Source organism: Prionailurus bengalensis, chromosome B1 (genome assembly GCF_016509475.1).
Source record: "Prionailurus bengalensis isolate Pbe53 chromosome B1, Fcat_Pben_1.1_paternal_pri, whole genome shotgun sequence".
Classification (NCBI taxonomy): domain Eukaryota; kingdom Metazoa; phylum Chordata; class Mammalia; order Carnivora; family Felidae; genus Prionailurus; species Prionailurus bengalensis.
Window position 1 is genome coordinate 119261541 of NC_057344.1, and position 14227 is coordinate 119275767.

At 38.0% G+C, this 14227-nt stretch overlaps 1 protein-coding gene and 1 pseudogene across 1 annotated transcript in view; one reads left to right on the forward strand and one right to left on the reverse strand.

Moving 5' to 3' along the window:
• Positions 1–203: 203 nt before the first annotated feature.
• Positions 204–968, reverse strand: LOC122468116 (annotated as a pseudogene).
• Positions 969–4134: 3166 nt separating this feature from the next.
• Positions 4135–14227, forward strand: part of TACR3 (tachykinin receptor 3) — an 86137-nt gene continuing 76044 nt past the window's right edge. The window contains exon 1 of the mRNA XM_043571334.1: positions 4135–5426. Coding sequence (XP_043427269.1) covers positions 4879–5426 — 548 coding nt within the window. The 5' untranslated portion in view covers positions 4135–4878. The remainder of the gene's footprint in view (positions 5427–14227) is intronic.

The window sequence follows — 14227 nt, forward strand, 5'->3', positions numbered from 1 at the left end:
CTTGAACTCAGAATTAAGACTTATGGTTCTTGGTTTGTTTTTTGGTTTTGTTTTTTAATATTCCAGCCCCAGAAGTAGTTTCCACTTCTTCAGGCAGTCTTATGCTTTCTAGCAGTAGTCTACAACCAGGCTCTAGCTTCTCCAGGACACTACACAGAATGGATTTAAATATGTAGTAAACTAAAAGCCTTTCTCTCAAATTGGTTTAAATGCATTTTTTTAGACAACCCACACGAAATTTTTTTTCTTAAAAACAATGCCTCCATTCCAAATAAATCAAGGTCAAAATAACTGAAGAGCTACAGATGACATCAGTCTCATTCATCTAAGTTCTAGTGTTGTGTGGAGGAAGAGAATTAGCCAGTTATGACAATGGGTGATACATCCAAAGTAACAGCCAAATTCATTAACATTTTTCCATTTCTAAACCATCCTTAAAGAAGATCACATATGGGGTCACACCATCTTTGTGGTAGTCCAGCAGGGCAACCATGCCATCTGGATCCATGTTTTCATCAATAAGGAATTGGTAGCTTTTGAAATTAGCTAGGATATGCTTGACCTGTTCTGCAGCCCCTGTCATAAAAGATTTTACTTTTTCTGGCTTCCGTTGTTAAAGTGTGCCTTTGATTGATTTCATATAATCTTTGATAAACTTCTTGTAGGCTTCTTTTGTGAAGCTGGATTCCTACAAGTGATAGTTCATGGTGATATCAACACCAGTGATTACTGTACTTCCAGTACCTTCACCCTTAGGGCCTTGCAGTGGATGCACTTCCACCAGTAAGTGAGTCATCCATGTTATTCACTGTCCTCCTGACCATCTTCCCCTCCACCTCCAGACACAGTGGGTCCGCAATCTCCTGAATCTTGTAGATGTCAGAGAACATCTCATTGTGACTGATGAAGTCCTGGTGGATGATCATAGACGGTAGCTGGAGAGGAGCCATCGTGGTGTTAGTTCAGCAGGCACCTAGAGGTCTGAACTAGCATGATGTAGCCTGAGCAGCACGGGGGAGGAGGGGAAAAGGGACAGAAAAGCCACACTCCCAAGTTTTGAATGTAAGAGTATAGGATCTTAAGAGATGCCTTCTGCTATGTTAACACTTCCTCTGCCCCTTCTCCTTCCCTCAGGAGTCCAAGACTAAAACTTCTGGCTTTCTTATAGTAAGAGAAAAAGGAATACCAGCAGACTGTATTCAGGTAGGGGCAGGATTCAGATTCTGGAGCTATAATGAGCAGATTATTCAACAAATTGTCTTAGGAAGAAGGCTAAGAAATGTTCCTTAGCCATTATCTTCTAAGCCTTCCCACTTTTCAAGGCATACTCTTCTGATAAGTCTGTTATTTGGCATTTCATTTCATCCTCACAAAGAAATTTTTATTACCTGAAGTGTAGGTGACATACAATGTGTACAACATAGTGATTCAACAACTCTATATATTATGTTATGCTCACCACAGGTGTGGCTACCATCTGTCACCATATTACACTCTTACAATACCACTGATTATATTCTCAAAGCTGTACCTTTCATCCCTGCATGGCTTACTCATTCCATAACTGGAAGCCTGTGTCTCTCACTACCATTCATCCATTTTGCCCATCCTCCCCTTTCCCCACTGGCAACCAACAATTTGTTCTCTATATTTATGGGTCTGCTCTTGCTTTTTTGTTGTTTTATTTTGTTTTTTAGATTCCATGTTTAAGTGAAATCATATGGTAGTTGTCTTTCTCTGACTCATTTCACCTGTCATAATACACTCTAGGGCCATCCATGTTGTCACAAATAGCAAGATATCATTTTTTTATGGCTGAGTAATAGTCCATTGTGTGTATATACCACATCTCCTTTATCCGTTCTTCTATCTATGGACACTTAGGTTGCTTCCATATCTTGACTATTGTAAATGATGCTACAGTAAACAGAGGGGTACAAATATCTTTTCCTCACAAAGAAATTCTTTAAGAGAAGTTGACAGAATACAGAATTCAATGAACACATCCCCTTGTTCAGTTGCACACTCCCATTTTTCTCTATACCTTCCTATTCCACTATTCATAATACTTGCTCTAATGTTAAAAATACTGTTGGACTACAAGCTCAGTGAAGATAGGGTTCATATCTGGCTTATATCTTTAGTTTTACCTGCTACATTCCTAGTACTTGGCACAGCTCTTGGAAGGAAATATACTCAATAACGATGAGGGGAATGACTGAAGCAATGAATGAACAATAAGTCCTCTATGGGGAAACAGATAGATTCTATAGAAGGTAGCTCTAAAAGGAAAGCCATGTCCTGGATTCCTCTCTTCCTCTGAAAGAACTCATTAAACCCCTTTTATTGTTAAGTACTTCTAATTCCATCATTATCACTTTTTTTTTCATATCATTTCCACTCATGGCAAAGTCCAATAAAGGCAAAATCACAGACATGATAAGTAAAGCAACAGAGTAAACTGAATGGATTTCTACACAAGTAGGCAATTTTACAACTTTAAATATTTGATCAAAATATGCATAATTATTACCAAGTCACCACATGACTCATTTGCTGAATGGTGCATGTCATACAAAAAAAAATTTTTTTTAATTCTTCCTTGATTTCATTAGAGAAGAAAGAAGTTTTCATTTGTAACTCAAGTAATTTCTAAATGGTGAATTGGCAGAAAGAAATAATCTGCCTTTCAAAAGAAAATGGTTTAGTTTAGAATTAGTAAGCAGGACATGTGGAATCTCTATCAAATTCACTTATGATTTGTCACATATTTTCATAGGCCTCACTGAGAAGAAATAGTAAATAATAACTTGATAATTATCATTTTCAGCAGGCATTTATTTTGAAGCAGAGTTGTATAATATATTTATTATCAGGTTGCTTCAAACTTATTTCTATATAGTACCTTGTTTATCCTAAAAATTACAATAAGGAAAACAGTATCATTACCAATCATCCTAAGCCTATTTGTACAGTAGTCACTGCAGTGGGGTGCCTGGGTGGCTCAGTCTGTTAGGTTTCCAACTTCGGCTCCTGTCATGATCTCTCAGTTCATGGGTTCGAGCCCTGCATTTGGCTCTGTGCTGACAGCTTGGAGCCTGCTTCAGATTCTGTGTCTCCCTCTCTTTCTGCCCCTCCCCCACTCACACTCTGTCTCTCTCTTAAAAAATAAACATCAAAAAATTAAAAAAGAACAATGATCACTGCGGTTTTTGAAAAATATGTTCTAACACCAGGAAACTAAAGAATACAGAATGTTCACAAATCACACACTACATTTTCTTGAAGCAAGTAAAACTTGCTATGCTAGTCTATCTTACTTGAAAACGTTTAGATAAAATGAGCAATGATAACAACAGCAAAGGGTGCTAACATTTATTAAGGTCTCCCTCTTGCCTCCTGTTGTTGAAACTACTTGCTCCATATAATTATAACTATGTAAATTTGATTTTTTTAATATTCATTTTCAAATGAGAAAACTGAATTTCAAAGAGTTCAATGTTTTGGGGGAGTTGCTAATATGTTTAGCCCTAATTCCCTTTATTCCTGACCCCAAGAAAATAATAAAGAAGAGTTTCTGCTCTGGAACATACTAATAAATTGCCTGTAACATCCATCTAAGCACAGACTACTTCCTCTTGCTTGTACCCTACAGAGCCCTGTTGCTCACATGTTGCCAGCCAAAGCTCAGAAGTCAGGCCCTCTGGTTTGCACAGGACACTAAGGTTACTGTCACACATCCTTATCAATGTGTCCTCACGACAGGCCGGAAAACCAAGGCGCCAAATGTCCAAAGCCGTATAACCAAATGAACATGTTTAAGTTGCTTACAAGATATGTTCACGCCAGGGAAATGAAAAGATGCAAGTCTCCTCATCGTATTTCAAGAAAACCGATGATCTATCCTCGGTGGGTGACGACATTCCAACGGGAGCAGAATCCTCCAGGAGAATCCATAGTCTCTGCCAGGGAGGAAGGCGGAGGAGACTGGTTTCTGGTGACGGAGATTAGAAGAGGAGAAACGGGTAGACTTTGCAAATGGGAGCGAGAGGAAAAGGGATCTGGTACGTGAGAACATAAACACACAAGCAGCAAGTGGGGAGAAATTCCAAGAGCCAGTGACACCTAACAAAATGCGCGTCTAGCTGTGCCCCCAGCTTGCGGCAGGTAATAGCCACACAAGCTCTTTCTGACAAATCTCTCCGCATCGTGCCCTCGCCCTAGAGGTGAATAGTTTAATTGGTTTAGAAACGAGCAGCCCACAATAGATGTCTGAGAACACAGACCTCAGTAAAAATATCTTGAAGTTAAAAGAGGAAAAACAATCTCGTACAGATTTTAATTACAGCTGAGAAAGTGCAGTCTTTCCAGAGCGTCTCACCGCGCCGAGCGCCTGCTGCGCAGCTACCAGTAGCGAATGAATGAAATGCAAAAGGGGCGACGGAGGAGAGGAGTGCAATCGTAGCCCTCGAAGGGGTTCGTCAGCTCCGCGGCCCCCACAACGTCACCAAAGCCGGGACTGTAAGAGACTATAAAGCCCGCTGCAGCGCCTGAACCTCAGTGATCCAGCCAGTGCCCGGGAACTCGCGCAGGGGCGATCCCGGAGTTCCCCGCAGGTGACAGCTCCTAACAACTCGCTTCTCGACTGTCTCATCCTTCCGGCCGGCTAGAGACGCAAACTCCTCGGAAAAAGTGCTTCCCCCGTTACCCATCACCTGCTGGCTCAAAGCATTTCTTAACCATCAAGGGCTGCGGTAGCCTCTCTACCTTGCTTCCAGGCGGCGCTGAGGTCTGCCCACCAGCAAAGGGACCAGGAAGCAGAGAAGACCTTCGGCTGGCGTCCGTGAGTGGGGAGATCGGGGCTGCAGACCAGCCTCGATGGGTTCTCTCTCCGCAGCCGCGAACTGGACCGACCGCGCGAGCACGGCGGGCGCGGATCCCGGGAACCTGAGCGCTGCGCTCGCGGCAGGGGCCGCTCCGGGGGCGACTGAGGCTGAGTGGCTGCACCTGCTAGTCCAAGCTGGCAACCTCTCGGCCTCGTCCTCTGCCCTAGGACTGCCCGCGGCCTCCCCGGTGCCTTCGCAACCCCGGGCCAACCTCACCAACCAGTTCGTGCAGCCGTCCTGGCGCATCGCGCTCTGGTCCCTGGCATACGGCGTGGTTGTGGCGGTGGCGGTGTTCGGGAACCTCATCGTCATCTGGATCATCCTGGCCCACAAACGCATGAGGACCGTTACCAACTACTTCCTCGTGAACCTGGCTTTCTCCGACGCCTCTATGGCCGCCTTCAACACCTTGGTCAACTTCATCTATGCGCTTCACAGCGAGTGGTACTTCGGCGCCAACTATTGTCGCTTCCAGAACTTCTTTCCCATCACAGCGGTGTTCGCCAGCATCTACTCTATGACGGCCATTGCCGTGGACAGGTGAGGAGAGAATAGGGAGGAAGGAGGGAGAAGGGAGAGCGAAAAGCTGGGCAGTGGGACAATGTTACCAATGACAGGGTGACAAGATGGATTTGATAAAAGGAAAGGGACTAGGAAAGAGCTCTTGGAGAAAGAAGTCACGAACACATTGATAATGCCCCAACTGGCTGAACCAGTTTCTGCTTCCATGGCTTCCCCCATTCTCCCTCAACGCCCCCTGATCTCTATTAATGGCATCTGGAGGGACTGAGAAGACCAATGAGAGAGATAGGGAAAGTCTGTCATTCCAAGTAGGACAAACTCAGCTAGAAACACTTAATACGAGCTTTCCCAAATGGCTGCAAACAATTGCTGCAAAACTTACGTTCTCTGTAAAATGTAGTTTTTGGTCTTCCTTCTCTCTGTAAGTCACTATTCTGTCAGAGAAATGGACAATGAGTCACCCTCCATCCTTCCTTCCTCTCTCTGGTCTGCTGGTCCTCATCCCCACCCATCCTATTCTCTATCCTTGCTCCAAAGCCAATAGTGGTTTGGCCTCCCAGTCATGGAACATCCATCAGAGGTAATAATACCTCTCCAAAAGATTGCTGTATGCTATAAGTTTCTACAGGGTCTTGGGTTAGATTTCACTTTTAATAATCTGGGGAGGCTATAAACTGGATACACCCTGTGCCTGGAAGATTACATACAATCTAATGTTTCAGATAATGGGCAACAACAACAACAAAATCCCAAATAATAAATGGTTACAAAACAATACACACCACTTTATACATAGCTATTTAAGGTAATTTTTTAGAATGTTCCCCCATCTACAGTGAGGATTCTGAGATTCTTAAGCAATTAAAAGAAGCTCCAATACTTTTCTGGTATCTAAATTTTTAAAGTTTCGGTTTGTATTTGCTCTCTCCTATTGAACATTATGAACTATGCATACTTGTGTCAAGACAATGGTAAACCCCTACCTATTATTGAAAGCTGTTTATACTCTAATTCAATATTATTCTTAAAAAAATCAGTAACAGTTGATCCCGTCCCTGTTTTGTGATTGGCAGCTTCACGGGGGATGTGTGGGGGTGAAGTGACTTTAACTTCAAGACTCAATGTCCTCAACTTTGAAAAGAAAAGCGAGCTTCTTTCTATATCAACAAAACTGTTTCAAAATAAAATGAGACAATATTCTCACTACATGAAGCCACTACCATGAGAAAAAATAAGACAAAACCAACTCTTTCCGTAAATCCATCCTCTGCATTTACCATTTTGAAACAGTGAGCACAAACTACTTTCACATGCTAGGCTTAGAGGATTAAACTGAAAGAGGAATGGTTAGGTGCCACTAATGAGGATAAATAAGCACAAAATCACATTTTTCAAAAGCCTCTGAAACTGCTAATCTTCCCTTTATCCCTGATCGTCTACATGTATCTCACCCTTTCACTTTTGTGGGGTCAGAAGTGTGTGTAAAGAAGGAACTGAAAAAATCAGCTCCAAGTTGAGGAACAGGGGAAATTGCCTCTGACCTTGCTCTACCAAGATAGAAATGAATGTTCCTTTGGTTTGAGAATCTGCCTTTTTGTTTTGTTTTGGGTTCCTTTCTAATCCATTACTTGTAAGCATGTGACTTTTAATGTGATCAGGAGGGACGTTAGCATATCATGTTATAAAATTCTCCTGAATATTCTTCTTGAGATACTAATAATTCATTATGAAATTTGATGAAAATTTAGTGTGTGTGAAATTGATGTTTCAAGCCTAAGGGGTCAAAAGGGGTATTTTTCCATTTATACAAAGTCTGAAGTGGTCTTGGAATTGCTTTAATTGATAATGTAATGTTATTTCAGTCACTGGCTTGAAATTAATGAATATTTTACTATTCATTACTATTTATTTAGTAGAAACATTATTTAATCACCAAAACAATACAAAATTTATGGAGCATGAAATTTGCAACAAAATTTGAAGCATGCTCAGCTCAGATTCTGAAAATCTTTTAAAAACTGTAATTTATAGTAAGACTTTGGGTAGACCACTGATGAAAAGAAATACAGAAATACAGAAAAACCTCATTAAGAAAATTTTTAGAATAAAATAAGACATATAAGTTATTAGAATTGCCAAAGTTTACCGTTCCACAGAATCTTTTTGCACTAGTGTCTTATCAAACATGAACTGGAAAAGTAGTCCTGTGATATCTGCAATTACTTTATAGATTCAAGTTTACATGCTTGACCTCCTCTGAGATATTTCAGGTGAGTCGTGGCGCCTTTGGTTATGGTTGCGTAGACTCTCCACTTCATATAGAACATAGGTAACAGTATGTACTCACAAAAATCATATTTTCCTGTATAATTAATGCTTTATTGAAATAATCACAAAGGTTATTAGTTCCCTAATTAGTTCTTATTGATAAAGGAATACATCATTTAAACTGCAGTGTGAACACTTGTCTTATTGAATTGTATTTTCTACCCTCATTTAATATAAACTGAATTGTATCCTCCCAGCCTCAATAGAAAACATATTTAACTCACTCTGTCCCTCTGCATAAAATCAAAAGATCTTCTGAGCTTAAAAACTATTTCAGCTTTGACACAGGCACAAATGGATTTTCTTCAGCTGCAGCAAAATGCTTGCAATCTCCTATGAACTTGGAAATTTTAGACCTGATTGTAGATAATCCCTTAATGAACACCTGTATTTCATAAATGGAGAACCTTACGGTAACGGTCACACATTTTGTTGAATAAAAGGCACTGCGTATTTCTTTAAGTGTTTGGTACTCATTCTGCACTGAGAGAATTGCTTGCTTTCTACTTCCACTTTTTTTTTTTTTTTGTATAATATTAGTATCTGTACTAACGATCTGAATGTGAGATCACAGGTTCTGGTCTCATCCTGAGACACATTACCTTCTGCTTTATTCGGAATCTGAGAAACAGTTTTTATTGGCTTAGAAACCATCTTTCAGTTCTACAAAGTTTCCTTTTGCCTGGAAGGCTACTTCAGCATCCCTACACACCCATAATACACACACACGTGCACACACACACACACACATACTGGAATTCTTTGCCAACAAGGTCACCGTTTCTCTTCACCATCCTTCCCAAATTTGCCATTTTGAATTTTAACATTTAAATATAACAATTATCTAAAAGATGCTAAGCTTTCCCAAGATCATACAATAAAGCCGAGATTCAAACCACTGTAATCCACTCAAGGGCCTGTGCTATTCTCAGCCTCTACGCTATTACGGCTCCTAAGGAATTCTGATGATTGAAGGGTTTAATTAGACAAAAATTATTACTTTCATTTAAATTAGAATTCAGTGCTTATTTATAGTACATAAACTATATAACTATATATATATTATATCTCTTACATGTATAATAAACACATCTTATATATATATATATATATATATATATATATATATATATATATAACCTTTGTTTTAATTAAGAATGTAGATATTGGAAATATATAAAAATATTGTCATTTGATTCATTTATGGCATATACTACTTGATATATGGGAATACTAAAAAACAGATAATATTTTCTCCCATTTTCTAAGTGCATTTTTGAGATCAAGTTAGAAGCTCTAGGAAGGTTTATTAATATATAGTAAAGAACAATTTCCAAGCTCATAGGCCAGTATTAATTGGAATATTTAATTAAAGAATTTTTAAAATGACATTCACTGTTTCTTACCTGGAAACCTTAAGGAACTAATTCAGTATGTTTTATTTAATAGTCCAAAAACATTAACAAAATAACAAAAAATACCTTATACTCTTGAAATCCAGGGACACACCAAGTATGGATAATTATTATTTTTTTGAAGTTTTTTAATGTTTATTTATTTTTGAGAGAGACAGAGACAGTGACACAGCATGAGTGTGGAGTGTGGGAGGGGCAGAGAGAGAGAGAGAGACAGACAGACAGAATCTGAAGCAGGCTCCAGGCTCCAAACTGTTAGCACAGAGCCCTATGCGGGGATCAAACTGACCAACAGTGAGATCATGACCTTAGGCAAAGTCAGAAACTTAACCTACTGATCCACCCAGGCACCCCTATACTGCAAATTCTTACAAAATTAGTCATGAGCACATAGTGAAAGCAATAAATATACATTAATCAAATGGGTAAAACATCAGATCATCATAGCATATGTCATCACAAATGCTTTTATATAACTAGCAGAACTCCAGTTGATATTAAGGTTATATTCAACATAATGGGAAAGAATATATTGAAAAAGAATTTGCAGCATATTTAACAGACCTAGTGTAAAAACAAAACCTTTAAAATATATAACACATTCTTACACACTAATAAGAAGATATAGTACTATATGAAAAGAACCAAAGTCATAAACTGAGTTGATAGAAGAAAAATTAAAATGTCTAACAAACATAAATTTATGGGTTGCTTACATTCTGTATCTCCGTTTCTTCACCTGCTATTTGCTCCTCAAGCTACTTAAATCTGATTTCATCTCCCAACACTCTATCTAGAGAGGCTTGTTGTGAAATCCAGGGGGCATTTCAGTCCTCAACTTCCTTGATTTTTCAGTAGTGGCCACCACCTATCATGTGGCTACTGTTTCTTGGCTTCCAATTTCCCTGGTCCCCTCCTTCTTCTTTGGCCTGTCTTCTATGCTTGTATTTCTGATTCTCTGCCTCTATGTAGTGATTAAATATATAGGTTCCTCAATGCTAAATCCTGGACCTGATTTTGTCCTAACTTTATTCTCTCTCCCCAAGTAAACTCATCTAAACCCATGGCTTTATTTTTCACTTTTGAATAAAGAGTTAGCATTTTTTTCTATTATCAAATTGGTTTCCTTTTGGATTATAAAAATGCATAACAATCTATACAGTAGACAAATATAAATGAATGAAAAATTAAGACTGGAGAAAATAAAGAGAGAAAATACAAACAAAATCAGTGTGAAGTTGTAACATGGATAGAGTCCTAACATTTATGAAAGAAAGAGTCCTAATCATTTATGAAAGGTGAACTTGAAATATGTCTGAGACTCTTAATATACATGCAAAAGAATACAATTAGTAATATAGTTTACACTATCTATAAAAATAATACATACACATTCCTTAAGGGCTAAGGGATTTCTAGTATTGAGTTTCAAGAAATTCTTTGTATGGGTAATAAAGAAGACACTGTCCTCAACAACATTGTCACAATGCAAAAGCAGGTTTCCTACAGATGTTTGTTAAGTGTTCCTCTGGGTGAGCTAGAGGCATGTGCCAAAGCAGAATTCAGTGAATGAAGTCTTCAGGGAACCAAATCTCTATTTGAACAGTTTCCAGGTGGCCAGATTTGATGCACTGAAGAAATTATAAGAAAGGATAAATCACATTTCTGCTAGAAGTATTTTCCTCACCTGAACTTTGGATATACCTTGGGAAGCAGATAACTCAAAGTTGTAATACACAGCTAAAACTCTCCAAATCATCTTTATTCCAGCCCCTAATCTCTGATCCTTATATATCCTCTATACCAGTCTTTCATTGCAATGTATTTTGTCACTCATTCATTTTAAGGGGCATATATTCACAGTGCAAAAATTCCAAATATCCAGCTCTCATTTTCATGACATATTTATATATATCTCACATATATGTATGATGTATATACACACACTCTGGTGTACAGTAAATTATACACATGCATAAATATAGATTTCTTTCCTTAAATTACTAAAATAATGTCACATTATTATGTCACTTAAAAATTTTTTTTAATGTTTATTTATTTTTGAGAGAGAGACAGAGCACAAGTGGGGGAGGGTCAGAGACAGAGGGAGACAGAATCTGAAACAGGCTCCAGGCTCCCAGCTGTCAGCACAGAGCCTGATGTGGAGCTAGAACCCACAAGCCATGAGATCATGACCTAAACAGAAGTCAGACACTTAAATGACTGAACCACCCAGGTGCCCAAAATTATTATGTCATTTTTAATTTAACAAACTACTAAACATTTATTGAACAAATTATAAATCTTAGACATTATTTGATATGAGAATTAGAAATTTATCTTACTCTATAATGTTCTTTAATTTTTAATAGATAATACATAAATTTGGTTTAAAACTCAAAAAATAAATGGCTCACAATTGAAAGTCCTGTATCTAAACCTTCTTCAAGCTCTGGTCATGTATATTCAATTATCTACTTGAGATTTCCACCTGGATGTCTGAAAAGCTCCTTAAACTCCACCAAACATGTTATCTTACCCCTAAACATTTTCCTCTTCCACTGTTTCCCATTTCAAGACACAGCACAAGGATCCATTCAGTTGTTCAAATAGCTCCCAAGTCTATTACCTTTTCTCTGTCTCTGTCTCCACTTCCCAAGTCCAAGCTACCATCATGGTCCTATTGTAAAAAAAGAATGATGCTTTCAAAATATATCTAAGAACATGATTCTTCACCCCTGCTTAAAACTCCTACCATGTTTTCCCACTGCTCATGTGAGAAAAAAAATATTCTTAAGCCAGACAATAATGACTGATTTCTTGACCTGTCCAATTTGATCTCATACTATAACTCAACTGCCTAAGCTCTGTTCCAGCCACTCCTATCCTCTTTCAAGTCCCTGAATGTATGATGCTATATTTTTGCCACAAAATCTTTGAACACAGTACACCATTTCAAATTCCCCTCTGACAATTCTTCATAAGTTAAGTGTACTCTTCTATTTATTCTTATAAAGTGTACTCTTCTATTCTACTTATCTATTAGATAAGAGCTCAAATGTCACTTTCACAGGGGAACCTTCTATGAGCCTTCTAATTTAAATAGATGTCCCTTTATCGACTCTCTTAGCATATGCCTGTCATGGCATTTTTCACATATTAAAATTCATATTTATATTTAAGACTATGTGATTAATAATTTCCTCTAATAGATTTGTAAACACCATGAACACAGGTTTCATTCTGATCTGAGTGCTCTTTGTATCCTTATGCCTGTCATACCGGTTTGCACATGATAAGCACACAGTCCAGACTTCTGAATAAATGAATCAGAAGAGTAATTAAACAAATGGAAATTAAAATAATGAGATATAAATCTTTGTCTATTAAAATTATCAGACATTGGCACGTATGTAGTGAAAAGGGCATTTTTACACAAACTTTTAGGCTGAACCTTATGTAACTGCCGCTTTTTATCATTTAAAATGTCAATTACTATTTCATATGGTTTAACCTAGCAGTTGTGTATATTTTGTCAAAATTTTTCAAGAGTTCAATTTGCCAATATATTCAAGGATATTTTTCAAACTAAAATTCAAAGAAATGAAAACATTAAAAATTCCAACAAAAGAAAATGATAGAGTAAATAATGAGGCATCTAAAAATGAAATTCCATGTAGAAATTTATTTTTTTATTTTCTTTTTTTCATTTTTTTATTTTATTTTATTTTTTTTAATATATGAAACTTATTGTCAAATTGGTTTCCATACAACACCCAGTGCTCATCCCAAAAGGTGCCCTCCTCAATAGCCATCATCCACTGTCCCCTCCCTCCCACCCCCCATCAACCCTCAGTTTGTTCTCAGTTTTTAAATCACATTTGAATACAACATAGGTCCTCTCAAGTCTCCAGGTACACATGTATTAATGTGGTAACATTAGCATAAATATCCAAAATTTTTAAAATGTTATAACCTTTCCTTATAAACCCCTTCTTACTAGTCTCCAATGATTTCAGAGTCCCTAGGGAGGTCTGACAAACAGTTCATCAGTAGTCCTCTTTAGCATTTCTATTCCCCCCATCCCACACTAGCGAAAAAAGAAAAGAAAGGAAAATCAGCATCCTTACATTGGTCCAGACCATGACAGTTTCTCTGGATGGGGAAGCCAAGTCCTACTCCAGATTGTTGTTTTGGGCAAATTTCATCTAAATCTGCAAAACTCGTAAGTCACAAACTTTGCCCTCGGCTTGAAATTTTTGTTACGATTATTTGTGTTGAAAGAGACTTTGGAAGAATGATCTTGTCCCTAATCTTTGCTCCATTAACAATTTCTTAATGACTAATATTCTTTCATCTTCTACTTTCAACTTTCTCTCCCTAGGGCTCAACAATAAATTGCATGTCCAGGATGAGGAATTGTCCATACCTCCTCTCCCCCATGCCTCATCACTCTGAACATAAATCATTTTTATTGAGGTATGATCACTGGTACATTAAATAAATTCTGCAAAATATAAAATTGGGGTTGGCAGACCTACCACTTCATTAGACACAGAGTTTGAATCCCATTGAGACTCAGCAGGATCTCTAACACATGAAGAATTTTTAGACTATGGATTAACAGTCTAACATAATTCTATACGTGCAATAAGATTGACTTGCTCTGATTGGTGAGACTTTTGTCAGTAATTTTATTTTGCTTTGTACTTTTCTTTTTTAATGATCTATAACAAAATGCACTTCTTTTACATGAAACAAATAATTAAAGTTCTGGAGATTGATGGTGAAGGCTGCACAACAATATGAATATACTTAATACCTGAGATGTACACTTAAAAACAGAGAAAACAGGGGTGCCTGAGTGGCTTAGTCAGTTAAGCATCTGACTCTTGATTTCAGCTCAGGTCATAATCTCATGGTTGGTGAGTTCAAGCCCCACATAGGGCTTTGCTCTAATAGCATGGAGCCTGCTTGGGATTCTCTCTCCCTCTCTCTCTGCCCCTTCCCAGTTCTCTCTCTCTCTCTCTCTCTCTCTCTCTCTCTCTCCCTCAAAATAAAAAAAAATAAACTTTT